This window comes from Brachyhypopomus gauderio, chromosome 13, assembly GCF_052324685.1.
Source record: "Brachyhypopomus gauderio isolate BG-103 chromosome 13, BGAUD_0.2, whole genome shotgun sequence".
Taxonomy (NCBI): Eukaryota; Metazoa; Chordata; class Actinopteri; order Gymnotiformes; family Hypopomidae; genus Brachyhypopomus; species Brachyhypopomus gauderio.
This window is the reverse complement of record NC_135223.1, coordinates 11031933-11058746: the sequence shown is the minus strand read 5'-3', so window position 1 is coordinate 11058746 and position 26814 is coordinate 11031933. Positions and strand designations below refer to the sequence as shown.

The 26814-nt window shown below is 44.1% G+C and overlaps 4 protein-coding genes across 4 annotated transcripts; 3 read left to right on the top strand and 1 right to left on the bottom strand.

The window, feature by feature from the left end:
* The first annotated feature begins 5028 nt into the window (after positions 1–5028).
* dap3 (death associated protein 3) lies at positions 5029–10171 on the top strand. The gene is made up of 13 exons (XM_076971080.1): positions 5029–5161; positions 7043–7084; positions 7235–7357; positions 7476–7577; positions 7700–7808; positions 7979–8071; positions 8275–8405; positions 8623–8703; positions 8865–9032; positions 9142–9201; positions 9311–9400; positions 9762–9879; positions 9992–10171. Exons 1-13 carry the CDS (start codon positions 5159–5161, stop codon positions 10075–10077), a joined length of 1206 nt encoding a protein of 401 aa, XP_076827195.1. The 5' UTR covers positions 5029–5158; the 3' UTR covers positions 10078–10171.
* Positions 10172–10782: 611 nt separating this feature from the next.
* On the top strand, positions 10783–16268 carry gba1 (glucosylceramidase beta 1). The gene is made up of 10 exons (XM_076970836.1): positions 10783–11065; positions 11249–11443; positions 11778–11924; positions 12147–12280; positions 12393–12565; positions 12766–13003; positions 13196–13420; positions 14003–14166; positions 14517–14633; positions 14918–16268. Exons 1-10 carry the CDS (start codon positions 11008–11010, stop codon positions 15021–15023), a joined length of 1557 nt encoding a protein of 518 aa, XP_076826951.1. The 5' UTR covers positions 10783–11007; the 3' UTR covers positions 15024–16268.
* Positions 16269–16312: 44 nt separating this feature from the next.
* Positions 16313–21789, bottom strand: rnf115a (ring finger protein 115a). The gene is made up of 9 exons (XM_076970837.1): positions 21610–21789; positions 20623–20681; positions 20331–20385; positions 19881–20155; positions 18793–18861; positions 18587–18659; positions 18133–18226; positions 17801–17916; positions 16313–17348 (listed from the first exon to the last, which is right to left on the bottom strand). The coding sequence occupies exons 1-9, from the start codon at positions 21772–21774 to the stop codon at positions 17229–17231; spliced, it is 1026 nt and encodes a 341-aa protein (XP_076826952.1). The 5' UTR covers positions 21775–21789; the 3' UTR covers positions 16313–17228.
* polr3c (polymerase (RNA) III (DNA directed) polypeptide C) lies at positions 21745–26814 on the top strand. Its single transcript, XM_076970835.1, has 15 exons — positions 21745–21868; positions 22168–22336; positions 22494–22758; positions 23000–23218; positions 23443–23525; positions 23611–23715; positions 23926–24018; positions 24114–24194; positions 24333–24384; positions 24504–24564; positions 24660–24810; positions 24984–25085; positions 25187–25236; positions 25510–25659; positions 26530–26814. Exons 2-15 carry the CDS (start codon positions 22190–22192, stop codon positions 26609–26611), a joined length of 1641 nt encoding a protein of 546 aa, XP_076826950.1. The 5' UTR covers positions 21745–21868; positions 22168–22189; the 3' UTR covers positions 26612–26814.

Sequence of the window (26814 nt, the reverse complement as noted above, 5' to 3'; positions counted from 1 at the left end):
ATTTATTGTGAGTTTTGAAATTATGTTTACAGCCTCTTACAGGTCAAAGGACCTGAGCCCAGGGGGCTGATGGGTGATGTAGTCTTGAGGTTGTGCTACAAGTAGAATTTTGTATTGACTAAATAATAAAATGTTTGAGTCAAGTTGAAATAGATATATGTAATCAGAACTTGTACATTAAAAAACTTACCTGCAAACGTACCGGTGGGTGGTTGAATCCAATAGGTTAATGGGTTTGTGAAAGGCAGAACCCTGTGATTAGGGGGAGAGCTGGCTGGGACTGCAAATGGGTTTTAGGGCCTGGTTGATAGGCCTATGTGTGTATTGAATTAATTTGTTTATTTTGACTTGTTTTATTATTATTTTTGTTTGTTTTTCCCTTTCTTTATTAATGTCTGTTGGGTTCTGAAGGCACTCCTCACTGTGTACTTAATAAACCTTTCCATTGGAACTTCCAGTTCTGTTTTTCAGAATATCTTGCAACAAGAATATACAGTCTCAATAAAATAGGTGCAAAATATCTGATGACAGTTATGGACTGCTGAATTTTATTCATATGGTCAGAAGCACTTTGCAGTCTTTCCAGCCCAAATATTATATTGTATATGCTTTATATATCATGCTGTCTGACCATTTCATTGTTTGATCCATTAAATGTTTCATTCAGGTTCTTGTGAAAGAGGGTCAGGGGTGTCATTCACAGTTTGGATAGTTGACTTGCTTGGCTTTGTAGCTCATATGCAAAACTGTGCAAATCTTTGGCTTTAGCAGTAGTATATTAATATCGAAACTTAACGTCTGTGACAAATATTGTGTAATCAAGATGTGAATAAAGCATGAACTGACAACTAAGACAGACAAACTCAAGAACCAAAAACAACCAGACGCCCGGCAGCCATCACACAAGTCTCAGTAGCAGCTAATTCAAAGCACTGGAGGGAAGGAGCTGTGGGTTTCAATAGGCTGAGGTAAACTGAGTGAGTGTGGATTAGTATTCTGGTGAAGGGACATGGTGAGGAGGAGTGGGGTGATTGGGGGGTGTGTTGTGAAGTGGTGGTGTGATTGGTGTTGGTGGGGGTGTGTGTGTTGACGCTGCCTCATGTCTTGCAGGGAGGGGGCCGGGACGTGAGTCTGCCTAAAATGTGTTTCATTTGTTCATCTGTTCACTGATCTGTGTTTTGCAGCAAATAGTGTCTGAGATGTATAAGACGTATATGTATAAGACGTATAGATGACAGTGGGTGATTTCAGTTAGGTCACACCCAGAGACTCTACAAATAATAACACTTTTGGGGATGTTGACACAGTAAACAAAAAGAAGAATCATTTTGGTGTAAATTTACTAAGCAGTTAACCTTTTACTTGAGAAAATACACAATTTTACTTACGAAAAACTTTTGCAGATGCATTTGTCCAGCCTTTAACCCAGCCATCCATCTCCCAGTTCTTCTCTGTGTCCCGCTGTGGGTATGTCTCCCCTTCTTGCTTCAGGTGTCTGTTGTCCCATTTCTCTGTTGTCTCTTTTACTTCCTTTATTAACATAGGTAGTTTAAATGACTTTATGACTGTTCTTTTTATGAAAAACTGTTGAAAATGTTAAATTAGTTGTAGCTGTCACATTGAGTGCCAGGCATGAGGCAGGAAGCTGAGACACAAGTGTCAGAACATGAATAGCTCAGGACTCTAGAAGGTACAAAGACAAATAACAAGGGCGACACACACAAACTCTAACAATACACACATGCAATGCATGACACTGAGGGACAGGTGAAACCAATTACACAGAAACACACACACAGAAACGCATGAACACAAGGGAGGATTTTGGCTACTGTGACATTACCCCCCCACCGAAGGACGCCCAGCACCATCCGACCCGCACCGAAGGACAGATCTGGAACATGAGAACCACTCTGCCCAGAGCACGTCAAGAGCAGTTCCTCCAGGGAGGAGCCAGCAGATGTACTGAAGCTACGATGACCTCCCTGGGACAACAAGGGACGAGGCACGAGGAACAACAGTGGACAGGGACAGACACAGTGACAGGCACAACACAAAGGACAACATTAGGACAGATGCAAGGACAACACAGGCACAAAGACAAGAGAGGGACCTGGCTGCCACACCGAGAACCCAAAGCTGCCTGACAGGAGCTTCCTCCTCCACCTCCACGTCTGGAGTCACTGGAGGTTCTCCTCCACCTCAGTCTCTGACTTGGCACTGCTAGAGGGCTCCGGTTCATCTTATCCAACAAATACTGTCCTGTAAAGACATCAAGTGTTGGTTTTCTGTACAAGATAAATAAATAGGTGGGTTTTAATAATATTGCAATATTCATAGAATTCTGTAGTAAGAAAGTATGGTAAGAACCATGTCTGTGTGGGTTTCCTCTAGGGACTCTGGCTTTCTCCCTTAGTCCAAAAACATGGAGTTTATGAAAATTGGATATCCCTGAAAAATTCTCTCTCTGAGTGTATGTATGTGTGACTCATGTCCAATCATGTCCAATGTGTGTGTGCTTGTATGTCCAGTGGTGGATGGTTCTCTGTCCTGGGTCTGTCCTCTCTTCCATTCCTGCACCCAATTCTGTCCTCCAGGGGGCTTCCAGTAGAGCAATCACAGTAAGGAAAATAAGTTTATTTACCCATCATCTAGTCCTATCTTTACTTTCAAGAGTAGTAATAATGATACAACTTCCATAGGTATTTGTGTATAAACAAAACATTAGGATGCATGCTGGTGTTTTATAGAATTGCTGTTAAGCCAGATAACTGCATACAATGGTGCTCTCTTCTTTAGCTCCATTTAACTCATGCAGACATGTATGAGACAGATCCTAAAGGATCTACATACATGAGTGAATGATGTATGAGAAAGAATCTAAAGAAATGTTTACCCATTTACAAATGATCATGTTGAACCCCACATGTGCCCATATATGTTGCACTCTCTAAGCAGTTCCTGCTAGCACTTAATCATCCTAGAACTGATGACACATCAAAGAGCACCTTAGTTGCCCTCTGTGGCAAACACACATACTGAAAATAAAATACAGAACTGCTGCCAGTCAGCAAAACAGAGTCTGAGTAAACACTGGAGCAACTTTGAATGACAACTCAATACTGATAACCTGCTTCCCCCCACTGAACAAGTAAAGTATTTCAGTCTATGACTTTTATTTTTGCTATTATAAAGGATTTTTAAAGGACAACACAGACTATAGACCACAGTTGTCCAATCGTATGAGCAAAAGGCCTGTTGTGGGCCACAAATAGGAGTTGATCAGATCTAATGATTACACAAGTGCAATGCAATCATTATGATTCTGTGTGATTTGATCCTTGATATCTATCATCTTATTAGTGTTCGAATAATTAGACTTATTAAATAGAGCCTTGTGAATTGTTCTCAGGTGTTAGTTAAATTTAACAATGCTACCTCAAGAATTCTCAAGACCCCAAGGGCACTTTCTGGTGGATTTAATGATGCTACCTTGAGCAGTTAGACAAAACATTTCGGGTGAGTTTAACAAAGATATCTGGTAGCTTAATTGCATATAAAATAATTATTTTAAAGAAGTTGAAGAAGACTACAATTTTGAATAGAAATCTTTTCCTATTGTACTATTTCTTTCCATTTAATATGCCTTTTTAAGGCTCTACACTCACAGTGGCTATGGGTATGGGCACCACCAGGTACCACCAGTACCTCACATTTGTGTCCACCTTTTATAAATTAAACAAAAGAAAGTAGCAGAAGAATAAAAGAAAAAAAAATCTAATTAGGATTAATAGCACATCCTCTCCCAATGGACAGTTTTTACACAGATGTTCAATGAGATTCAGGACTCATCGTGGGCCACTTCTAGGGTCCAAGTGTTTCAGTTTTTAATTTTCGTGTGTCCATTTTTGACTGCTGTAGGATCCATGACCTGAGACTCACACGGCTTTATTACCCTGTGCTTGACCTCCCCCCCCCCAAATACCTTGATAATATTGTAATTTTAATGTGGCCTGTTCAGATTCACAATACCTAGTTCCAGAGACAGCAAAGCAGCTCCACAACATCAGTGTGGCTCCACTATGTCTCACCACAGGAATGATGTTCTTCCCTTTGAAAGCTTTCTTCTGTTGATATAATTTACTTAAAAGCTCTCACATTGTTTTGTTTGTCCAAAATACAATCTCTAGGAACAACTGTGGCTTCTCAGCATGCATTTTGTCTTTTTTTTCGTGTGTGTTTCTCTGAGAACATTTTGTCTTCTACCCATATTCATTCATACATTTGAAGGTCAGCCTGGATAAGCTTTGGATTATACCTCTTTCTCTATGTGGACTATATACTATACTATATGGACTATATACTTTATTTTTGATGTTGGGTTGATATTCCCCTTGTGACCACATCTATATGGGATACAGACTCATGTTCACAATCATTTGTCAATGATACATCAAACTTTTTGGTGACTGTCTTGTAGCCTTTATCCTGATCACTCTTGTCTACTCCATATTTTTCCTGACCATGTTGTACATCCTTGCTTTCTCTTACTTTCTCTTTTGTGATACAATGACACAAAAGATCACAGTAAGTATTTTCTCAGTAATTATAAGATTGAAGATAATTGTGATACTATTTAAGAATATAGCCTGTTTGAAATACCAGTAAGGATATAAATAATATTACCCAAACCATGTTTTAAATATATTTTGCAGATTTTTTTGGAGCATTTTTTGTTCCACTGTAAACCAATTATGTATGGATGACATTAGAAATTTGATCCACTTTTTAGAATAAATGCGCTTTTATTAAATAAAATACTAATGTACAATACTATTGATCATGTGTCTATATATGTTTCTAATATATATGCATTCATTTTGTATATTTCTCTGTAAGTCATGGCAACGTGAGACATTTTCATACTTATATGAAATATATAAATAATGTTAGATTTTTTAAAATATTGAATGTTTTCTATATTTCACTCGTTAACGGGATCCATTACGTAATATCCTATTACTTAAAACAATCATGGCGGCGCACATCGTTGTACATCTGTGACAGGACGACACTTACTAGCTGTATTTCTAAATTGTTCGTAGTTCTACTTGTATAAATCTTTGTCTGTGTAAATACCGACTGATTATATCGGAATATGGTAAGTAGTTGTAATCAGAGTCTGAATTTATTTTTTCATGCGTTAGCTTCAATGATTTCCATGCAGCCTTTCAGCTAGGTTAGCTTTTAAGCTAGCTGTAGTAGATTACGCCAGTTGTCAAGGTGAGGTTGTATTCAACACTGTACACATCCAGACAGCATGGACGTTACATTACCATATTTTCCGTCCATGATATAGTTCAGATAAAGCTTTTAAAACAGTACCCTGTCAAAATGTATGTAGCTAGTACGTGTAGGTCCTGTCGTGGGGAAGAATGAGCATGGTACTCCTTCGTCGTTGCAGTACTTGGGCAGTACTAACAGCGTTAGCTCGCTACCTACGTGAAAGTCCAACGGTTAGCTAGCTAACTGATGAATACAAGTAAATGAGTGTGGCTGCTTATAGCCAACAGAGCTGCAGGTAGACTAAATTCTGTACTTTTTCTCAAATTATGAGTAATAAAAAATGTGTGTTTATTTCATAACCCATAGCACTACATGTTCACTGGAATGAAACCTCATTATCTGTCCTTACAGTTTATTTGTTAATGTGCTAGACTTGGTCTTTTGGTGATATGTTTGAATTTCTCACCATCTCCTCAAAATAGATCATTATGTACTTTTTAACACTAACAGTGGTTAAAACAGCACCCATGCATCAAAAGTGTACATGCAGTATGTGTACAGATAATACTGTAGACAAATGTAATGCTAATAGTCTACATAGTGCAGATTGTTTCCTGACCTTAAGTTTGACATTGTGCGTTTTCTCAAAATGTAATTTGTTACGTTTATGAACGCCAATGTCATTCTTGTATTCCTGTGGCCCTGAAAATTCCCGGCAAAGTGGACAACTCAAGGGATTCATCCACTTTAGGGCAGATGCCAACCCATAGGGAGTGAACACTGGGTTCACTGGGATATTGAAGGGAGGTTCGACTGCGTAGGGAGTAGTATATAAAACTTTTTACGAGATGTTCAGATTACCCATCAGTTTACCCATCAGTCACTGTGTTCCTTGTGAAGACCTGGCCATTTGAGTGTCCGTGCTGGCTGATTATTTGAGATGTCAGAGCTTATTTATGTGTGAGTGTTATTAATATTTCATACATTTCACTGAAACCAATCAATGATGTGTAAATAACCTGCTCAGAAAAAGTTGCCAAAGCAGCTGGCAAATAAATTTCACCACTTTAAATATTGACTCTAGCAAGCTGCTTAGCCAGCATCAACCTTAAATTCATTTTACCTCCAAAATATATGATGGTATTGCATAGACACCTGCAACATTATCAAGCAAAACAGCTGTTTAATTACCCAGCTGTCAAGAGAAACGGGGTAAGAAGCATTTTATCTTCATGATGACGAGGTAGATCGTTCCTGTTCAGAGGATTTAATCAACTGCAGCTCCCTTGACCCACTTCACATGATTGATGTAAAGGAAATACAGGGCATTGCTTAGAGATCCTGTGGAACAGAATGGAGCTTTAGTCTGACGTGACGTAAGCATTACTGAAATGATTTGACACACATTACAGCCAGTTGCACGTGTCTCTCAGCACTACTTCATCCATAATAATAAGAGAAAAAGTCCTCTGTATAGAGACGGGATGTTTTGGATTTAACTATGTGTAAGTCTACACTTCCAGCTTTATTATGTTGTTAAGACATTGTATTAACGTTCCAAAAGGAATTTCATAAAGCTGTAATATGACTTAACACAGCCTAGGCAAAGTTCTGCTCAGCTCCTGCAATGTCAACTTGTACAGATTACCTCACACAAACCTTATAAGTGTGACGTTTTTATTTTGAGCAGAGATAGCAACTTTACATAAATGAAAATGACTTATGTAGTTATTTTAATCTAACTGTGTTTTTACAGAATGTCATTCTACCAAGAGTTTTTCGACGATTATGTCTAACAGTAAGTGGTCTTGCATCCATGTCTTCTACCACAATTTCTGTGTTAAAATGTACTGCATTCGTATCTTTATTTGCCTCAGCGTTTTGATGTTACCAGAGAACATAACGAACCCCTCTCAGCGCCCCTGAGTGATCAGCTTGTCATCTTTAGGTGTCACAGACACAGCCTCTCCACATCAGCAGCAATGGACGTCAGCTGGGAAAGGTTGCAGAAGCAACAGCTTCAGATGTGCCAAGTCAGCTGGCGTTCTTCAGGACTTCAGAGAGTGACCCAGTATGTACCACCAGTTAAGGCCCAGTAGATGTAACGGCCCTGCGGAGTGCATGTGCATGTCTGTCTCTCTGCTGAGTCATTTGGATATTTGGGGCACTAATTCATCCCTGCTCCACAGATGTGCCATGGGGAGCAGCATGTCGGTCAATACTACACGGTCCCCTCTGCAGATATCCGAAAAGCATTCCCCCATGGACTGCCCCCACGCTTCCAAATGCAGGTACCCAGCATGTGACTACTTCATAATAAGTCACACGATTCAAGTGAAGTGTGGAAAATGGACTGACTGCTGATGTTTACCACAGTATGACAGTGTTTTGTTTGTGTTTCCCCTCTTTCCAGATAAAGACATTTAATGAAGCTTGTATCATGGTGAGGCAGCCAACACTGGAGCTCATCTCTTATCTGAAAAGAGCCGACTATAGCAAACCTGCGCTACGCTACATGCTCTGTATCCGCAATCACACGTGCAACATTACTAAACACCATTCCTAAACCTTTTCCTTGTTCTACTACTCATGATTTTGTATGGTAACAGTTTGATAGTTTGACGTAAACCTCTGCTTAATCTTGGTTTTGTTCAGTAAGTGCCTGTGAGCGTTTTCCTTGACAGCACATCAGATGGAGAGGTTGGCTGTGGGAAGACCATGTCTCTGTGCCACGCTCTGCATTTCTGCTCCACTCAGGGCTGGCTTCTGCTCCACATACCTGATGGTCAGGAGCTCATGCAGTTAGATTGTTCCATTAGGAAGCATTGAGCAGTCATTTTATTAATTATTTGATTGTTTGCTGAATGTTTACACTAAAGATGCAATAGATTATGTGACAGATCCTCCCAACTTGAATGTGTCTGCTGTCTTGTTCAAAACCTCTCTGTACACCTGCTTGTTCTCCGCCTTGCTCTCTCTTGGCTGTAGCTCATCTGTGGGTCAAGAACTGTAAGGAACTGCTGCCGTCGTCATCCCGCCCAGCTCGCTTTGATCAACCAATCCAGGCCTCCACATGGCTTAAGAATTTTAAAAGCACTAATGAGCATTTTCTGTCTAAGGTATACCTTAAAACAGAGACACATTTTAACTTCTAGCTATGTGAATGTTCTAGCCACATATTGTAATGATTTGGTGAGTAGCTTTAAAGACTACACTGACTACCGACTATGATAACAAGGTTTCACATGTTACATTACATCCATAGTTGATACCATATAAAGTTTTGGACAGATGTCCATGGTTAATTTTCACATTTTTTGCATTGCTGGAGAGCAGATCAAGACAACGCGGCGTTATGTTTGGACTAAGAGAGAGAGCACAGAAGAGGGGCGTCCTCTGGGGGAGCTGGTTGACCAGGTGACCTGCGTTAACTCCTGACATCCTTATTATACCCTCACTGTCCCAAGTACTAGTACTGTATGCAAAAGGAAAGAGAGAATACATACCTGTCCCCCCCATTTTTTTGTTTTGGATGCTCCTCATGCTTTGACTTCTTGTTTTTTTTTTTACCACTTCAGGGTGTGTCACGTGTAAAGAGCAGCAGCGATGTAGTAGGCGCCTTGTTGAGGGAGCTGAGGCTGCAGGCAGGGGGCGCCACTGAGCACGCTTTCAGGCTGGTTGTGGCTGTGGATGGAGTCAATGCTCTTTGGGGAAAGACTTCTTTGAAGAAGGAGGACAAGAGTCTGGTACCTTTTTATCTATGTATACCTTTATTACCTTTATTACGTTTTATTAGTCCAGACTGCTATACATTTTCATATAAATATTTTTTGTTCTACATTTTTGTGTTGTTAGATATCCCCAGAGGAGCTAACGCTTGTTCACAACCTGAGGAAGATGTTGAGGAATGATTGGGTAAAAGTTCATATTGCCCTGTCTTCACCCTCTTAACTAATAATAATTTTTTTTATACTGTTTTCATTTTTGTCTTTTCATCTCTCCCTGTGATTCTGTTCGTCCTCAGTGTGGAGGAGCCGTTGTCACAACACTCTCTCAGACAGGGTCTCTGTTCAAACCTCGCTCAGCCTACATGCCCACGGAGCTGCTGGGAGAGGTGGGGAAACCAACACGCACAAAGAACAACACTTGGTGACCTTTAGAATTAGCTGCTTCCTGCATGAACAGCACCTAAAATGGAGTTTCATTTCTCAGTCTCAATTTGAAAATGGAAAAAACACTATGTTCAGTGCTTGTTTAAGGAACAATGCTATACTGCTTTTAAAAGGCCCATATTGGTTAATTGGGAATTCTTAAAGAGATAATACAGCACAAATTTCAAAATATTCATAATTTAAGAGGTCGTCCCTCTCCATTCTTTTAATCACATGTGGTCTGCAAAGGTGCCTCATGTTTTGGCCCTGTGTACTCTGGAGATGTGGAAAATTATTTATGCCATGTACATTTTTTTTTTTTAGGAGGGATTTGATTACATGGACCCTTTTGTGCCAGTGCCTGTTTCCAACTATAGTGAAAAGGAGTTTGAGAGCTGTTACCTGTACTACATGGACCGGAAGTGGCTCCAGCATCCACATAGTAAGCGTAGTGTGTGTGGGGCAGTGGCTCAGCGTGTGCGAGCGTGTGTAAACACCACACATGTACATCATCTGCAAACATACATTTAAGGAATTCTGTCATTTTCCTACAGGCAACACAGAAGAGGGAAAGAAAGAACTATTGTTCCTCAGCAGCAGAAATCCAGCCGCCCTGGATAGATTGTGTTCCTTTCTGTAATAAATCTATCTTGCTCTCCTTCTTGCTCTGTCACTCAGATAATACATGCAATGGATCACGTGCAACTGATGCCTTTAATAATAAAACCATTTGAAGAAAATGTCAGTCTCGTTCTTCTCACACTTCAAAAAATTATAAAGTTTGTATGACATGCTGAAGTACTTGTAAGTACCTACAATGTTTACTGTTAATCTTAGCAGTAAAATATTTACTGTTTAAGTAAAAAATATATAATTGAATAGACATGATGTACCTTGGACTAATTAATATTGATTCATATTTAAGTTATTCCTGATAATAGATGTATACATTGTTATGAGCTTTTTGTTAATCTCGTAAAAGTCAAAAGTTTAGACACTAGGGCACAGTAATTTAAGTCAACCTATATCTCTCGTCTCAATACATTACCAAAACACTGCAGGAATTTTACGTTTTAATGACCTACCGGCAAGCCACAGCCCGACATCACGGTATTCTAGGAACCTATCTTAACTGGCATTCAACTTTTAAGTATTAAAAATTATTGTATGGCTGACAGTTTCACTGAGTATCATTAACAGGTTTCGCTATCAATTTTCGAATTTTCAGACGCAGGTTTGTTATTGTACCTTGGCGACATCTAGCGGTCATTTTAGCACACTGTAAAAACAATCAGTACACGATGTCACGTGTCATGTGATGGTCATGTGACTACTGATGGCTGAAGAAGTAGGAACAAAACTTCACTAATGTCTATAACAGTCTGCATATGTCACTATCGCGGTATGACAGGAGTAAATGTCCGTCTAAGCTACTCTAACTAGCGAAAAGGTAGAAAAGACCGAGTTTGTAATCACGCCTTGGTGTATTGTTAATGGAAATGAATAATTGGTGAAGCGAATATGAAACCACTCTGATTGAACCAAGTGTGGGACCTTCCTTAACTCAAATATGAGGCCGTCCGCTGTTCTTGTTCTTTACGCGATTCTTTCTTCACTGACCATCACAGGTGGGTTTGTCCATTACAGAAAAAAGTAATATATATTTTTAATGCTCATTAATAATTTTAAATTTTCATCCGTAGTACTTTTCTGTGTATCTGTTAATGAAAGTATTTTTATATTGATAATATAAACCAGCTTGGCGGTTCCGCGCCAGTGTATTTTTACACGGGTTCACTGTTTTTATGTAGCTGCCAGCGACGACTGTCAGGCGAGGAGGTTCGGCCAGAGCTCAGTAGTGTGTGAGTGTAATGCGACACACTGCGACTCCGTTGGCCTCGTCCGCCTACCTGCTGTGGGTCACTTCCTGACGTTCACGAGCAGTCAGGCGGGCAGCAGGCTCCAGCAGGAGCAAAGGCAGGTTCAGAGGAACAGCAGCGGTTCAGGTGCGTTGCAGGAGTGCTGGCTGACACTGATGCATGATCCTGGTCTCTTATGTGTGCATTTATCCTTAACACCAGTGTAATACATCAAAGTGACCCTTGAGTGACATTTGTGTCAGAGACGTGATACATCGTGACGGTCTTATCCAGACACAGAGCGATTCTCTTCATTCGTACCTTCTGGCTCTAACAGTTAAATAATACAAATACATTTGTGCTGCATATAGAGGACATTCTGAAACTCTCCTGTTACCTTTTCACATAATAACAATATATTGCTGAGAAAGATTCTATTCAATCACTGCTGCTCTTGATATATATAACTTGGTTGTCTCAGATCTCAGGATCACTCTGGTGCCCACTCAGAAGTACCAGCATGTTAAGGGCTTTGGTGGAGCCATGACAGACGCAGCAGCTATGAACATTCTGTCCCTGTCGGCTGGAACTCAGGACCAGCTTCTCAGACAGTACTTTTCCCCAGAGGGTGAGAGAGAGAGTGAGAGAAAGAGCAGATGTCATGAAAAGTAGATGAAAGTAGATGTATTGATTTTAGAACACTAGTTAATGATTTGGCTGTTAAAGGTTATTTTCCTATGTATAACAAAATAGACCTGTGATGACAAAGCCAAGACAGTATTATCTGATTTTCCTTTGGGTGTGGGGTGATATTCATAACGCAATGAGTTCTGTCTTTCTGTGTTCATAGGTATAGAGTACAGTGTGGTCAGAGTGCCGATGGCTAGCTGTGATTTTTCAACTCGCCTGTACACGTATGCCGACTCGGCCAACGACTACGGCTTGCTCAATTTTAGCCTCGCCAAGGAAGACACGGGCATGAAGGTGATGCCCTTGTGCACAAATGATCATAATGCGGACTGACACATGACGGACATTAAAGGCATATCTGATGGAGTTGACCTTGAACTGCTTCATGATGCTGTGATCACACCAGATTCCCCTGCTGCAGCGGGCCCAAGCCCTGTCCTCTCGGCCCCTGTCTCTGTTTGCTTCAGCCTGGAGTGCCCCCGGCTGGTTAAAGACCAATGGTGCACTCATAGGAAAGGGCACACTCAAAGGCAAGCCAGGGGGCAAGGAGTACAAGACCTGGGCACAGTATTATATCAGGTGCGTTAAGTCACTAGCACCTGCTGAGAATTTGTACTACATACATGTGATGTGAATGCATAATTTTATTATAATTACACTATAATTACATCATACTGCTTTTATATTATAAATAAAAATTATTGCATTGTGCTATAATTACATTCTACTTGTGATTTTGTGGTGTTCATTTGACTATTTTCTCTCCTCGCATCTCTCAGGTTTCTGGAAGAGTATAAGAAACACAACATTTCATTTTGGGGGTTGACCACTGGCAACGAGCCCACAGCTGGTGAACTGACCAATTACAGTTTTCAGGCTCTGGGCTTCACTCCAGAAACTCAACGTGATTGGATTGCAATGGACCTTGGTCCTGCCCTCCACTCCTCCCCATATGCCAAGACCCGCCTTATGATCCTGGATGACCAGAGAATCCTGCTTCCTCACTGGGCCAAAGTGGTGAGAAAGATTAGGATAAAACGAGATGAAAACACTTTAGATTTGTTGGGAAAGAGCAAAAAACAAAGTAGATGCAACTGAGCAACTTTCTTGAAGATCAAAAGAGGCAGTGGATGTCATAAACATGACAAAAAGTTAAAACAGGAGGTGTGACGTTTATGTTTTCTGACCAAAGTCTCATTTCTCCTGCAGGTTCTGAGTGATATCCATGCAGCACGCTACGTACATGGCATCGGTGTTCACTGGTACTGGGACCACTTTGTTCCTGCTGAAATCACTTTAGCAGCCACACATGATCTCTACCCCGAGTACTTCCTGTTTGGCACTGAAGCATGCTCCGGTTGGAGTGCGCTCGGCCGTGGAGTTCGGCTGGGAAGCTGGGAAAGAGCAGAGGCCTACGCCCATGACATTATAGAGGTGCCCCCGCTCAGACTGTCTGGATCCATTTTGTTTACCCCATTTTTCTCTAAGCCAGTTGCCACCTGTTGACCGGCTAGACAGCTCTTCCCTGTCAGCCTGTCACGCTAGCACCGAGTGTGCAGGCACAGAGACACAGAGCCGTCAGGAAATCGCTGTTTGACCTTGTCACCGTGATAGACCACACTGATATTCATAATTGGCTGGTATCGCTGTGATTGACGAGAAACATCTCCCACCAAGAGCAGCATAATGGCAGTTCCTCATTAATATATCTTATGTATTCAGGTTGCTTTAAGTTCTGTTAAGATATAGTTGGAGACAGTTCAGCAGGCTCAGTCAAGGGATTTGTGGAGCCATTTTTTACTGAACCTAAACTTTGCATGAACACTGAATGGTGGCTGTTTCTGTGTATCCTCTTCCACTTTCAACGTGACAACCACTGCTGAACAATCCTAAAGACATTTCTAATCATCAAAGCTGTTGATAATTTCATGTTCCTTCACACTGCTTATTTCTTACACTTATTCTCTCTCCTCTAATCTCTTTTTACTCGGTTATTCCATCGACCCTTGACCTCAGGACCTAAATAATTATGTGAGTGGGTGGACAGACTGGAACTTGGCACTGAACCTGGAAGGTGGGCCAAACTGGGTGAAGAATTTTGTGGACAGTCCCATCATCGTCAACCGGAGCAGTGACGTTTTCTACAAACAGCCAGCCTTCTACAGCATGGCTCACTTCAGGTGAGAGTACGATTTTGCAGCATGTGTAAACTACAGCTGAGAAAATCTATCTTTGTTTTCCTTGTTAATGTTATAGTTGTCCAAAGCTGATAGGACTCGATGGTCCTAATCTCAACTTTATTGCCCACTAAAGCACTGACTTTGATCATATAACCTTAATGAGCTCCTCAGCATATCCAGGTTTATGATTTTCATTGTTATTAACTAGGGTGAGTTTTTAATTTTAGTAGCAGCTGTCACTACAACAGCAGACATAGCTTTAAACAGTTCCTTCTTCCGAAAGTGATATAATCTGACTGATTTCAAAGATGATCTCCACATTTACATTGCTTCATTTTGTTTTGACACAGCAAATTCCTCTGTGAGGGGTCTCAGAGAGTGGGTGTGTCTATTTCTCGAAACACTGCTCTGGAAAGCTCCGCCTTCATCAGACCCGATGGCTCAGCAGTGCTGATTGTTTTGAACAGGTGAAAAAGAGTGGAGAAAATCATCGATTTTCTGTCAAATAAGTTAAATATGTGTTAGCTCTTCTCTCTCTAAACCATGCGGTGTTAGCACTACCTGTGCAACACATCCTCCTATTTGATCTTCACTGCTAATGCGAAGATTTACGACCTAGGAACCAGAATTGATCCTTACGGTTTTGGATTTTACTTAAGTACTGTAAACAGGCAATATGTGAATTCAAAAATTTTCAAAATTATTCCATATTGTTTTAACCGTTGTAACGTGCCTTGTCGTGGTGGCCCAGGTCTGATGTGGAGGTATCGTTTGAGCTGTGGGATCAGCTGGTGGGCTTCATGCCGGCGACTGCTCCACCCCACTCCATCCTCACACTGCTCTGGGCTCGCTCCTGACCGCCGCCCTGCTCGGAGTGGACCGGGACCCAAAACCCAGTGACTCAAGTTACATTCTGTGCCCCTCATCACCGCAGTCAGGCACACTTAAGATTTGTCCTTCACCACTTTCAGTGATTACCACGACAGTCAAAAAACATTTCACATTTATGCTTTTGTGTTCAGTGTTTCAAACATGTAACCAAAATATAGTGCATATTTTTCTATAGATTTGCAAAGATCAAACCCAAGATCTGTACTATCTCCATATTGAGCATCTCTATGTAAGATTTAAACACTGACCATTTGACACACAATGAAAAGATGATACAAAACAAGCTCTCCTAAACTACTGAAATCTACTCCCTCACTCACCCTGTCTGGATAAGCAGTGGCCGGAAAGAAGGGAGCGTTTGTTCTGTGAGGGTTACAGCCTGTTTGGGCTGTTCAAGTCAGCAGTTAAAACTAAAGAAAATGGTCCTTGAACAACAGAACTTTCTAATACACTGTAATACACTCATCGAGGTTCAGGAAACAATTTGACAGCGATCTATACTTTAACAAGTTACTTTCGGGTGAGAGTAAGAGGTTATGTTGACTCTGATATGTCTGTGATCATCACCGAATGAGGAAATGCAGCTTTATCTCTGCATCTACACATGTACAAAAGATACCCACTCATTTACAGTAGCTGAAAATCTCATGGCCTGCTTTTTAATAGAACCTGGTAGACAGTTTAAAGCAATGTGTACATAACGTGATGGAAACGTGTTATTCGGGTTGCGACATGAAGGCCCGACTGCTGTAGTCTTGTTAAACTGTTGACGGTGTCCACTATTTGAGTCTGGCGATAAGTTTAAAGATACACGTGATGACAGCCAGTTCAGTGCAAGGATGAGGCTCCCATACACACAGCAGGAAGCTTCACAGTCCCAGCTGGACTCTTCTGTCATTAATCCCATTTAGGGTTTTGAAACCATCGAATCATTGTTGCTTCCTTAACAGATATAAGCACCACAACCTCATCTCTGATGACACCAACGTGTCGTACTGATAAAAACCAGTGTCAAGCTTGCTGAGGTACTGGAGTATCGTATCACAGTGTTGATTATTAAGCTAATGAATATTACAATGTAGTGGGTTAGCAGAAAAAGTAACTATGACTACATTGATAAAATCGCTCTAACAATTCACCTTAAGAATCACTGCTGTGGCAAAAACGACCTGTGCACTATTTTGCTAATAAAACAATGAAAGCTAAAGGTACCCTTGGTCTGTGTAAACCTGTCTTAACAAGATCAACATATAACTGATTTTTATTCAGTTTTATTATTAATACATCATCATCATACACATCATATATATAATATATATTTTAATATTTAGGGATTCACTTTATTTTCAGTATGCTTTTTGTTTTTCTTTCAATGATTTTATGAACTAAAATTATTTACAAAAAAAGTGATACAAATAAGTGAAAAGAAGAAAAACCAAATATGGATGAACTGGATGTAGGGCGCGCGTGTGTGTGTGTGTGTGTGTGATATATACAGGAGGTGAGCTGAAGGGACCCCAGCTCTGACGCTGGAACCAGTTACCCACCACAGCAGCGGCACATCGCATGGACAGGTTAGCTAACGATGGAACGAGTGAGCAAAAAAATAGGTGGCGAGCAATAGAACAGCAGAGACACCTGGAATACGTAGCAAAGATGCTGTATCCCATAGCAGTCAGATTTCGCATTGAATGCAGATCGAATCTATGCACTGCATACAGCTCAGTTCTTTCAGAACGTGGAACACTATATTCCAGAACTACGATAGTTCCGTAACTACGTGGTGCCATGCCAACGCTGTTTGCCCCGCCTTCTTGCTTGTGGCGGTGTCAGGGATACTTTAATGAGAGGTGTAACAAAAACACAAACCGATAATCAGGCTCCGACTAGGGGAGGTAAAAGTGTGAATGTACAGATGGAAAGCGGGGCGGGGGCCAGAGGCCACACTGAAGGACGCGCGTGAGACAGAAAGTAAGATGTAGTAAACCGTATGAGAGCGGAGAGAGGCTGGCGTTAAGACAGGGCAGGCCAAACAAGCAGCAAGCCCTCATGTGAGTGTACTGTGTGGGTCACACAGAGGGAGAGAGGGAGGGAGAGAGAGTGTTGGGTAGAGAGACAGAAAACGAGAGAGACCGCGCGCACGTGTGTGCGTGCATGTGTGCGAGCGTGTCTCAGAAGGACCATCTCTCCTGTGTGCGGGGGTCAGTGTTTAGGGGGGGGGGCTCCGAGGCGGGCTCGCTGCTGCTGTCGTCTCCACTCAGGCTCTTCCTGCACACTGGACACGTGTCGTGCTGCAAGACGGGTGGGGTTGGGGGGTTGGGGGGGGGAGACACAGAGACGAGTGAGGGCGGTGTTGGCTCCCTCCACTGCTCATCACTGCCAGATCTCCCTCTGCAGGACTCTCCTTCTCTGCCCTTTCCCTGTTCCCTATTGTCCACTTCATGACTTCCTTTCGATACTTTTTCTGAGCCCCGTTTCGTCTATGCTGCTGGCAACAATGTAGAGGCCCTGCTGTGAACCCAGATAAAGGAGGCGCACACAGAACACCGTGGAGGACGGACCGGCTATTTAACGGCCTTCTCTCCACGGGTGAAGCTAGAATGATCCCCCCACCCGCCTCACTTCTATTTACCTCCCAATCTCTTCCTGGCCATCTTATTTCCCACATGTGACCAGCCCCGCCCCGCTGCCTCGTGAACTATATCTGACCCAGCTGTCCCCCACACCCCCATACCAATCTCACCAGCTCTAGCCAGGGCACGATGCAGTCGCTGTGGAAGAAGTGGTTACAGGGCAGCTGCCTGACGGGCTCTCCAACCGTGTAGTCCTCCTTGCACACCGGACACTCCATGCTGCTGTCTGAAATACACAGAGGAAGGACGTTAGATGGGTGGGCGGCCCCGGACTGGAGGGGACACATTTCTCTCCGGCCCCTCATGTGCCGTGCATTGTGGGTGTTTTTAAAGCAGAAGTTGAAGCAGTAACACGGCAGCAGAGAGATTTGAAAGCGGTTGGAAGACATGGAGGAGGAGGAGGTTGTGGGGGGGGGGGGGGGGGGGGGGGTGTTACACTTACCAGCTTGTTCCTGAGAGACGATGACTGTGGGGAGGGAGGAGATCTTTTCTTTCTCTGCAGGAGGGGGGCCTGTATTCTCAAACTGACCCAGTAACTGGGAGGGAGGGAAGGAGAAGGGACCGAGCTGACATCAGTTTTAAGGTGTTTCAACATGTCATGTTTCAAGGAACTTGGCTTCTCACATTGGCGAATGCATTTTTCCTGGTTTACTAGATGGAAGGCACTGATCCTCTTGAGTATAGCTAGTATAGGTTTAATTTAAAATGCAGGGCTGTCCCTTTTCTTTACACCTCTGCATTTCAGAGGGAGTACAAGACTCACTGCAAAATACTCATCATGGGAACAATATGTCCAAAACCACTGTTGCAGCCACAAAAATACAAAACAAACCTTTCTGTTAACAAAACTTCATAGCAGTGCCTATGTATGTGCAGACGCCCATGTTTCTCCATACCTGTGTGATGACTGCGTCCAGACCGCCCTGTCCCCATGCGTAGTCACCAGGGTTCGAGTGCAGCATACCCGTCCTAATGACACACACACACACACACACACACACACACACACACACACACACACACACGTGTCATTCAGGATAATAATTCTGAATATGCTTTTCATGATAAGAACAAAAATCTTGCAAGAATTTATTTTGTTTACCATGACAGTGGAGGGGAACCCGGAACTCCTGAATTGGCAAAAAGTCCTGCAAGAAACTGTTGTACTATTCTGAAAGAGGAATATAGAATCACAGATTAGATTCAAAGGCATTTATTTCTTTTCATAGTGTCAGTTGCATCTCCCTAACATTTCATGTCTTGAAATTCTACATGATGATGCCAATCTGCAAAAGTAATAAAAATAGAAACAAAAGTAATGTGTGAGCAGTGTGAACTCTGCCAAGGTGCAGCCGTGCTTTATAAAGGAGACGTCTACCACCAACATGGCTCACTGCACCTCTCTCCAGCTGTACAAACTCTGAGATGTGACATCACCACAAAACTGGTTGTGATACTGAGAAAATTCCAGGAGGGAAGCAACATAATGTAAAATAAACTGGGAACTCGGGTAATATGAGACATAGAGTTACACAGGGAACAGCACATGAATCACATAACTCAGTGCTTGCACATCTACATGTATATTCAAACACACACACAATCGTTTTGCCCCTTAGCAAACCAACTGAACAGACAACATTTAGACTTTCAGGTTCAGACACTAGATACCTCATATATAAAATTGCATTATTTTTAGGGTCTGAATATTGATATCATAGGAGACAATCGATTATTCAAATACTTTAACATACAATTAAGTAATGTACAATTTAATATCTAGTGATACCAGCTTGTTGTACATGTGACCAGTTGGCTAATTATCCGACTTTGTGAAAATCTTCTCTTGTTAATTGGGTTTCCCTGTCTAAAGCTCAACTGCTGATTAAGATAACACCACTATGCAGAGTATTGCATGATGACGATGGCAGAAATACAGCACAAGTACAAATGTGAAGGAGGCATGTCTAGAATAACTAGAGGTCAGCATAGGAGGGTAAAAGGCAAGTGTGCAGAGAAAAGAACGGGTGTGATGGTCCTTACAGCACTGAACTGAGCTCTCGTTTACATAAAACCCTTACTAATGTAAACAACAGCAGCAAGAAACATTAAGAGAAAAGAAAATCTAACCAAACACTCAAAGTAAGCAGGAGCAATAAAGAAACAGTAGGAGTGCACGCGAGAACTCACCCCTCTACAGCGGGGGAGCGATCTGGCCGGCTGCTTCCTCTGGATCTGAATCTCCTCTGACTGTGGAGGCGTGGGGGGCGGCCAGGTCCCCAGTGATCCCCTCCTCCTAACGGGCCTCCGAGGCCCCCGCTGAGGCCTCCAGGGACAGAGCCACCAAACGGGGCCCCTCCCAGACCCAAACCCAGACCCGCGCCGCCGCCCGGGACACGTGCCTCCGAGTCGGGGCTGTCCAAGTCCACTGTAAACGGCCTCTCCACAAACAAGAGTTGCCAGAGCTAAATCGGGGAAAGAGAGGGAGGGAGGGGGAGTGATGTGTAAATAATGAAGACAACATTCCCTCCTCTTCTGAAAAGCAGAAGGTTTGCCAGCTAGCTGGGCTAGCTTCCTTTGCCTCAAGAATGATACTGGATATTAATAAGAAGACATTTCTGAAGTATGAGGGCAACATACCTCTGCAAACTGTGAAGCTGTGTCTTCGAGGCCATTAGAACCACTGTCCAGGAGGCTAGAGGAACAGAGTCACGATGCTATCAATCACTTTGCGGTTTTTTGTGTGCCATTTTTGGTGTTTGTTAGTATGAACGAGCTTGTGTTAGTATTGGATGTCAAAGAAAGGGACCTATCTGGTGTCATGACGGCACCATCGTGACAAGTGACAGCAGTGGACATGCTGGAGCTGCAACATGCCACTACGGTCAACGGCAGACAATCAGGGAGTGGACAGTTCAGTATCAAACCTCACCTGGAGTCCTCAGTCACCTCCTCAATGAATCCAGAGTCACATCTGGGGCAGATATACTCCTAAAGACAACCAATCAATCATCAGCTTTTTAATTTCCATTTAAAATTCCACCTGCTAAAAAGAAAGCAATACGAGTCGGTTAAATCTCAGCAGTCTTCCTCGTTGTTTTAAAAGTAATATGAATGTGTCAGAACTTTGCTCGTAATGGTGGTCCCAATCAAACCATGTGCAAACAAAAATAAAGCACAGACTCCCAATGTAGTCAAAAGATAATCATATCATGAATCAGCTTCTAAGGATAGAATGACCAGTAGTCGTTTAATTCCAAGAGGCAAGACACTGCACACTGTAACCTAACTAGGACCTGTGAGCAGCGATATAACGACACACTGACACTGCTGAAACGAGGACGAGCTCACGGCACCGCGTCGTTTAGCTTCAAAACTTAAATAACAGCAGGATTTCACTTTCGCTTTGATTGCGACAAGTTACTCGAAGACGTAGGAATTGCGTACTTCCCCACGGCATTACTCTACCTCAGCACGTTACAGCTGCACCTAAGAGCTGCGGGGGTAAAAATGAAGAAAGACTTGTTGGGAGGTTTCAAGCGAGAAGCCAAGATGGAAACACTGGCGTTAGCGGCTCACTGTTGACGTGAGTCTAACGTTCCTCACTAAGGTGTCCCAACACAGCAAAGAAAACTAAATGTTTGAGCGTTTAAAACAATGTAAGGTTTTAAACCCTCTTATAAACCTCCAGTAAAGAGGAAGGTCGTATGTCTACTCCGTTTGCGGCCCGACAGCCCGGGACGTTAGGCGAGCAGGCGGGCTAACCGAACTAGCTTCCCCATCATAACAGCTAAGCGGCTGCGCTAGCTCCGTCGCGCCACACTAAAGGAGAACTCGGCCTGCTGTCAATACTTTGTCCCTCCAGACACACGCCGGGGGTACACGGCGGTAACGCGTACGTTCTAAAGCGCGGTCTTACCGGGAGTTTGGGGCTCACTTCACCCTTACAACAGTGACAGAAGAACCGATGCGGAGGAACCGCCGCAGCCTCCGCCATCTTCCCGAGAACGGCACGGACAGTGACGTCGCTCATCGCCGCTGCGAGGAAGGGGGCGGGACCTCCACACCGGAAGTGACGTCGCATACGGAAGCGCCATGCGAGCCCTAACGTCAGTTGTTGAAAACGTGTAGTGGTGCGGCAGGCGACGCTTTGGATGCGACACGGGTAAACGTTGGAGGTTCGCAATTTGTATTCTAAATGTTGTTTTTTTTGGTGAAACGACAGTCTCTAGCGTGCGTACAGTAGATAACTATCATGTAGCTTGCTAGCTAGCAAACCTTTAGATAGCTATTGCTCGCGGACTGTTTTGAGACATACAATGAGATGCTTGTCACTCCGATTTGACCGGATTGAAGTAACACTTCTTCACCTGAGACTCGTTTCCACATTAAACGGGGCTCATGTCCCCCATCAAGCGTTTCCCTAGATCCATAATGAAAAACTCTGAATGATTCAGTTCCACACCTCTCTTTTTAGGTGAACTTCGGACCATTATCAGATGACTGCGCAAGAGGTGAGACTGTGTGGCCTTCTCCTGCAGGAGCACTTCGGGGAGGTGGTGGAGAAAGTCGGGACTCATCTGCTCCGTAGTGGAGCAATAAACCTGCGGGCCCTCGCTCATGAAACCCACACCCCCCTCGACCTGGTACTTGTGTTACTCATATACTACTGTCTTTCTCGTTCAAATCTATATCTTCTCGTGACATGACAATGATGTTCTTGAACGTTTTTGGTTCTCTCTTTGTGTCCATGTGGATAGACATGCAATGTCAAGCTCTGTTTTACCTGCGCTCTCCCTGTAGGTGAAGAAGTCTCTCTGTGTGCTGGTGCAGCATGGCATGTGTACGTTTGGACCGGGCCGGCGCGGTCCGGGGGCGCCCCTGGAGTACTGCGTTAGCTGCGAGCGGATACTCTACATGCTGCGCTACCCGCGTTACATCTACACGGCCAAGAGCCTGTATGGAGATACAGGCGAGCTGGTCATAGAGGAGATTCTGCAAAGGGGTCAAATGACCATGAGCAGTACAGTCAGGACAGTAGCAGACAGGTTGACCCAAAATATGGAGGGTAAGGATGGTTATTGTTATGGTAGAATGTTTATACAGTACATCAGGTGATTCAGCCTATTCTTGTGAGATAAAGAGATTAACTGGAGACTAACACTGCTTTTTACAAAAGATTGAATGGGCTAGAAGGTTTATACTGTGCCGAGGATCTCATACGCTGACTTGTTTCACATTTAATCTCTTTACTTTTAGACGTAGTAGTTTAACCACATCACCCGATTTCTTTAATGTCTACTCCCAAGATGGCCAGAGCACAGACTACAGTGAGGTGATCAATGCATTCTCCCGTTTGGTTGAGACCCATTTCCTGCAACGCTGCCCCCCAGTGGATAAATTGGGGACATCCGTCTCAAAAAGGACAACTTCAGGAGTTCCTGAGTCTCCTGTCCCTACTATTACACAACCTTCTCACCCAGAGAACTATCCAGACTGCTACCAAATACCCCAGATCCACCTTACTGGTGAGTGTCTCCCGTTCATATATGCACACACGTACATAATTAAGTCTTACCCAATGGACTCTGGCTTCTGGGTTTTAGTAATTTAATAATGGTAATTTTATCTGCGTTCCCAGATCCCTTAGGTTTTCAACCCTATCTAAATTTATCAGTCTAGACACAAGCTGCTCACACTACAACAGCATAGTCATAGGGAGATGTCCAGTGATGTGCGGTGTGTGTCTCAGGCCGGGGGAAACGCCGGCGTTCAGATGAAGATGCTGATGTAGGTGAAAGAGGAGCAAAGAGAGCCAAGCTGGAGCATGCAGGGGTGGGTGTACCATGCAGTTCACACATTCGAGCACACCCGCCCCCCTCTGTGATGTCACAATGCCCCTTCTCCCGTCTCCCCACAGGCGTGTGGCGATGAAGGGATCTACTGGCAGGTGAACGTTGAGCGATTCCACCTCCACTTCAGACACCAGGCCATCATCAGTGCCGTAGCCTCCAAACTGGACCAGGTGTTGTTCAGCAGAACATGTGATCGCCTTCCTTATCTAGTCAGGCGTTATTGCATTATTTAAGTGATGAATAGGGCCTTTATAGCTTACCTTTACTGCCCATTATGAACTCCTAAACAGAGTGGATACGTTCAAAAGGGGTCAATATAAATAACGATGTCAAATGATGGCTTTGGATGAATCTGCCTGTGTTTCTCTTTCCCATGGCAGACGAGCAGTGAGATTGTGAGGACCATGCTGCGGATGAGTGAGGTCACGACCCCAGCCAGCGCAGCTTACACACAAGCCCTCTCCGCTAACGAGGTAATGTGTTCGTGCATTTCCTTTGTGCTGCTGGTGGTTCCGACTGGGACAGCGTGTAATTTTGGGGTGTCTGATTATGTCAAATTGTCTGTCAGATCTTCCGAGCTGTTCCTCAGAGTTACAACATCAGCAGACCCATACTGGACCAGTATCTCACCCTACTGGTGGATGATCCGGTAAAAGAAATATAAAAAATTTCTTATAGAAATTGTGTAGTTCATAACAAGCAGTATTGATGTGCTCATGTCTCATTTTCTCTCACTTCTTCTCATTCTCTTTGTTTTCCACACCCCTCTTCTATTTCTTTCTCTCAGATGGAGTTTGTGGGTAAGACCGGTGACAGCGGAGGTGGAATGTATGTCGTCAGTATCCTCTCCACCACAACAGTCTCACCGCAGTTTCCCTAAATGTATTTTAGTTGAGTTGAAAGTTTAAAATGCAGAACAGTGCGTAGTCATGGCGTTAAACCCTCAGCCTGATCTCAGACCTGCACCGAGCGCTTGCCAACCTCGCCAGAGCCACCCTGGAGTCTGTGGTCCAGGAGCGGTAGGTTGACGCCCCTCCCCCTTTGTTGGCTGATTGCGCAATGCGACCTGGTTTCCATCTCTAAACCGGGTTCTCCTTCCTTACGGTGGAGTCAGCTTCGGTTCCCGGTCGGCCCGGATCTTCCGGCTGTTGTTACGGAAACGACACCTGGAGCAGAAGCAGGTGGAGGACTTTGCCATGATCCCGGCGAAGGAGGCCAAGGACATGTTGTACACTCTTCTGTCAGAGAACCTGGTGCAGCTACAGGTAACGCACACACAGGGGTTTGGAGTTTACCTTCGCCACTGTTGACTCTAATGAATTGCTGCCTACCGTCTGATAAAATGTCTGCTATTTATATGTTTTGTGGAAGGGCACTTTAATTGCCCATGTAAATAAAGCACTAAAGTCTCTTGGCCATTTTCTTTGGGTGTCTCCAGGAAATCCCAAAGACCCCTGACCACGCCCCCTCACGCACCTTCTACCTCTACACTGTTAACCAGCTGCCCACAGCAAGACTGCTCCTGCAGAACTGCTACAAGGTACAGCGCAGAGTCACTGCTCTGGACACGGCACACGGACAGAGCTGCTTCCACTCGTATAGTTCCCAAAAGCTTAATACGTGTGTGTGTGTTGTACACAGGCAGTGGGAAACCTCATAGAGAGAAGACTGTTTGAGACCAGAGAAAATAAGTGAGTCCCCCCCTGATCTCTTCCATGCTGTAGTCTAGATGGTGGTGCTCGGCTGTGGAGTTGGAAGCTCAAACAGTTCAGTGGTTTCCAAGCTCTCTCCAGCACCTTCATCCTTCCTCTTAAGGACTTTAGATTTGATGGAGGTGTTAAGTCGGGTTCTGGGGCAGGGAAGGCACCCAATTGTGATCCCCCAGTCCATGACTGGGGATGAGCGCTTGGGCTTGAAATTTGCGTGCTTTCGTCTGACTGGTGGTTTGGCTGGTCGTGCCACAGGCGTCACTTGGAGAAGTCTCAGCGAATAGAGGCCATCCTGGCGTCTCTGCAGACCAGCGGGGCGGAGCCCACACAGCTGGCCGAGGTGGAGGAGATGATCACGCCTCCAGAGCGGCAGCAGCTAGAGGCCCTCCGCCACCACATCAACAAGTACTGCCACTCCACCCAACACCCCCACGTCTGTACTGCCACTCCACCCAACACCCCCACGTCTGTACTGCCACTCCACCCAACACCCCCACGTCTGTACTGCCACTCCACCCAACACCCCCACGTCTGTACTGCCACTCCACCCAACACCCCCACGTCTGTACTGCCACTCCACCCAACACCCCCACGTCTGTACTGCCACTCCACCCAACACCCCCACGTCCGTACTGCCACTCCACCCAACACCCCCACGTCTGTACTGCCACTCCACCCAGCACCCCCACGTCTGTACTGCCACTCCACCCAACACCCCCACGTCCGTACTGCCACTCCACCCAACACCCCCACGTCTGTACTGCCACTCCACCCAACACCCCCACGTCTGTACTGCCACTCCACCCAACACCCCCACGTCCGTACTGCCACTCCACCCAACACCCCCACGTCCGTACTGCCACTCCACCCAACACCCCCACGTCCGTACTGCCACTCCACCCAACACCCCCACGTCCGTACTGCCACTCCACCCAACACCCCCACGTCCGTACTGCCACTCCACCCAACACCCCCACGTCTGTACTGCCACTCCACCCAACACCCCCACGTCCGTACTGCCACTCCAGCCAACACCCCCACGTCTGTACTGCCACTCCACCCAACACCCCCACACCACCAACACCTCCTCGGCTTCAGCCTTGGAGAGTCATGGCACTGCACGATTTAGTGTTGAGCCATTTCTAACATCCGTGGTCAACGTGATGCATGGACCAGCTAATTACAAGCCTTGTTTCATCGAGCATATAATTCTCTCTTCTCTCTTCCTCTCTCCCCTTTATCTCTCCATCTGTGTGTCTTTATTTCTGGCGACAGGTTGGATTCAAGTGAGAACCAGGTGGATGAGACCATATTCCTTCTAGAATCTTACGTTAACTCCACTTCGTGTTCACGCTGACTCACCAGTGCCTGAGCTAGTCGGTCCCTTCATGAAAACTATTTAAATATTTCTTTTAGAGGAAAGTCTAAATTTTCTACCATGTTGCATTGTAGCACCCAGAAAGCATTTGTTTAGTGCCTGGTAATAATTATTTTGTAGGTCATAAAAATGCTGGGATGAAAATGTAAAGGTAATAATAAAGACTTTTATTTAATATTTGA

What these genes read in the sequence shown, in the direction of transcription:
- dap3 (XM_076971080.1), top strand. An exon ending in CCCCACGCTTCCAAATGCAG is followed by an intron (nt 7,578 to 7,699) that starts GTACCCAGCATG and finishes CCCTCTTTCCAG; the next exon opens with ATAAAGACATTTAATGAAGC. An exon ending in AGAAGGAGGACAAGAGTCTG is followed by an intron (nt 9,033 to 9,141) that starts GTACCTTTTTAT and finishes TTGTGTTGTTAG; the next exon opens with ATATCCCCAGAGGAGCTAAC.
- gba1 (XM_076970836.1), top strand. Translation starts at nt 11,008, where the DNA reads ATGAGGCCGTCCGCTGTTCTTGTTCTTTACGCGATTCTTTCTTCACTG. An exon ending in ACAGTACTTTTCCCCAGAGG is followed by an intron (nt 11,925 to 12,146) that starts GTGAGAGAGAGA and finishes CTGTGTTCATAG; the next exon opens with GTATAGAGTACAGTGTGGTC. An exon ending in AGGAAGACACGGGCATGAAG is followed by an intron (nt 12,281 to 12,392) that starts GTGATGCCCTTG and finishes TGATCACACCAG; the next exon opens with ATTCCCCTGCTGCAGCGGGC.
- rnf115a (XM_076970837.1), bottom strand. Translation starts at nt 21,774, where the DNA reads ATGCGACGTCACTTCCGGTGTGGAGGTCCCGCCCCCTTCCTCGCAGCG. An exon ending in GAGGTGACTGAGGACTCCAG is followed by an intron (nt 20,386 to 20,622) that starts GTGAGGTTTGAT and finishes CTGTTCCTCTAG; the next exon opens with CCTCCTGGACAGTGGTTCTA. An exon ending in GGTTCCCCTCCACTGTCATG is followed by an intron (nt 18,660 to 18,792) that starts GTAAACAAAATA and finishes GTGTGTCATTAG; the next exon opens with GACGGGTATGCTGCACTCGA.
- polr3c (XM_076970835.1), top strand. Translation starts at nt 22,190, where the DNA reads ATGACTGCGCAAGAGGTGAGACTGTGTGGCCTTCTCCTGCAGGAGCAC. An exon ending in CCAAGCTGGAGCATGCAGGG is followed by an intron (nt 23,526 to 23,610) that starts GTGGGTGTACCA and finishes GTCTCCCCACAG; the next exon opens with GCGTGTGGCGATGAAGGGAT. An exon ending in CCCTACTGGTGGATGATCCG is followed by an intron (nt 24,195 to 24,332) that starts GTAAAAGAAATA and finishes TCTTTCTCTCAG; the next exon opens with ATGGAGTTTGTGGGTAAGAC.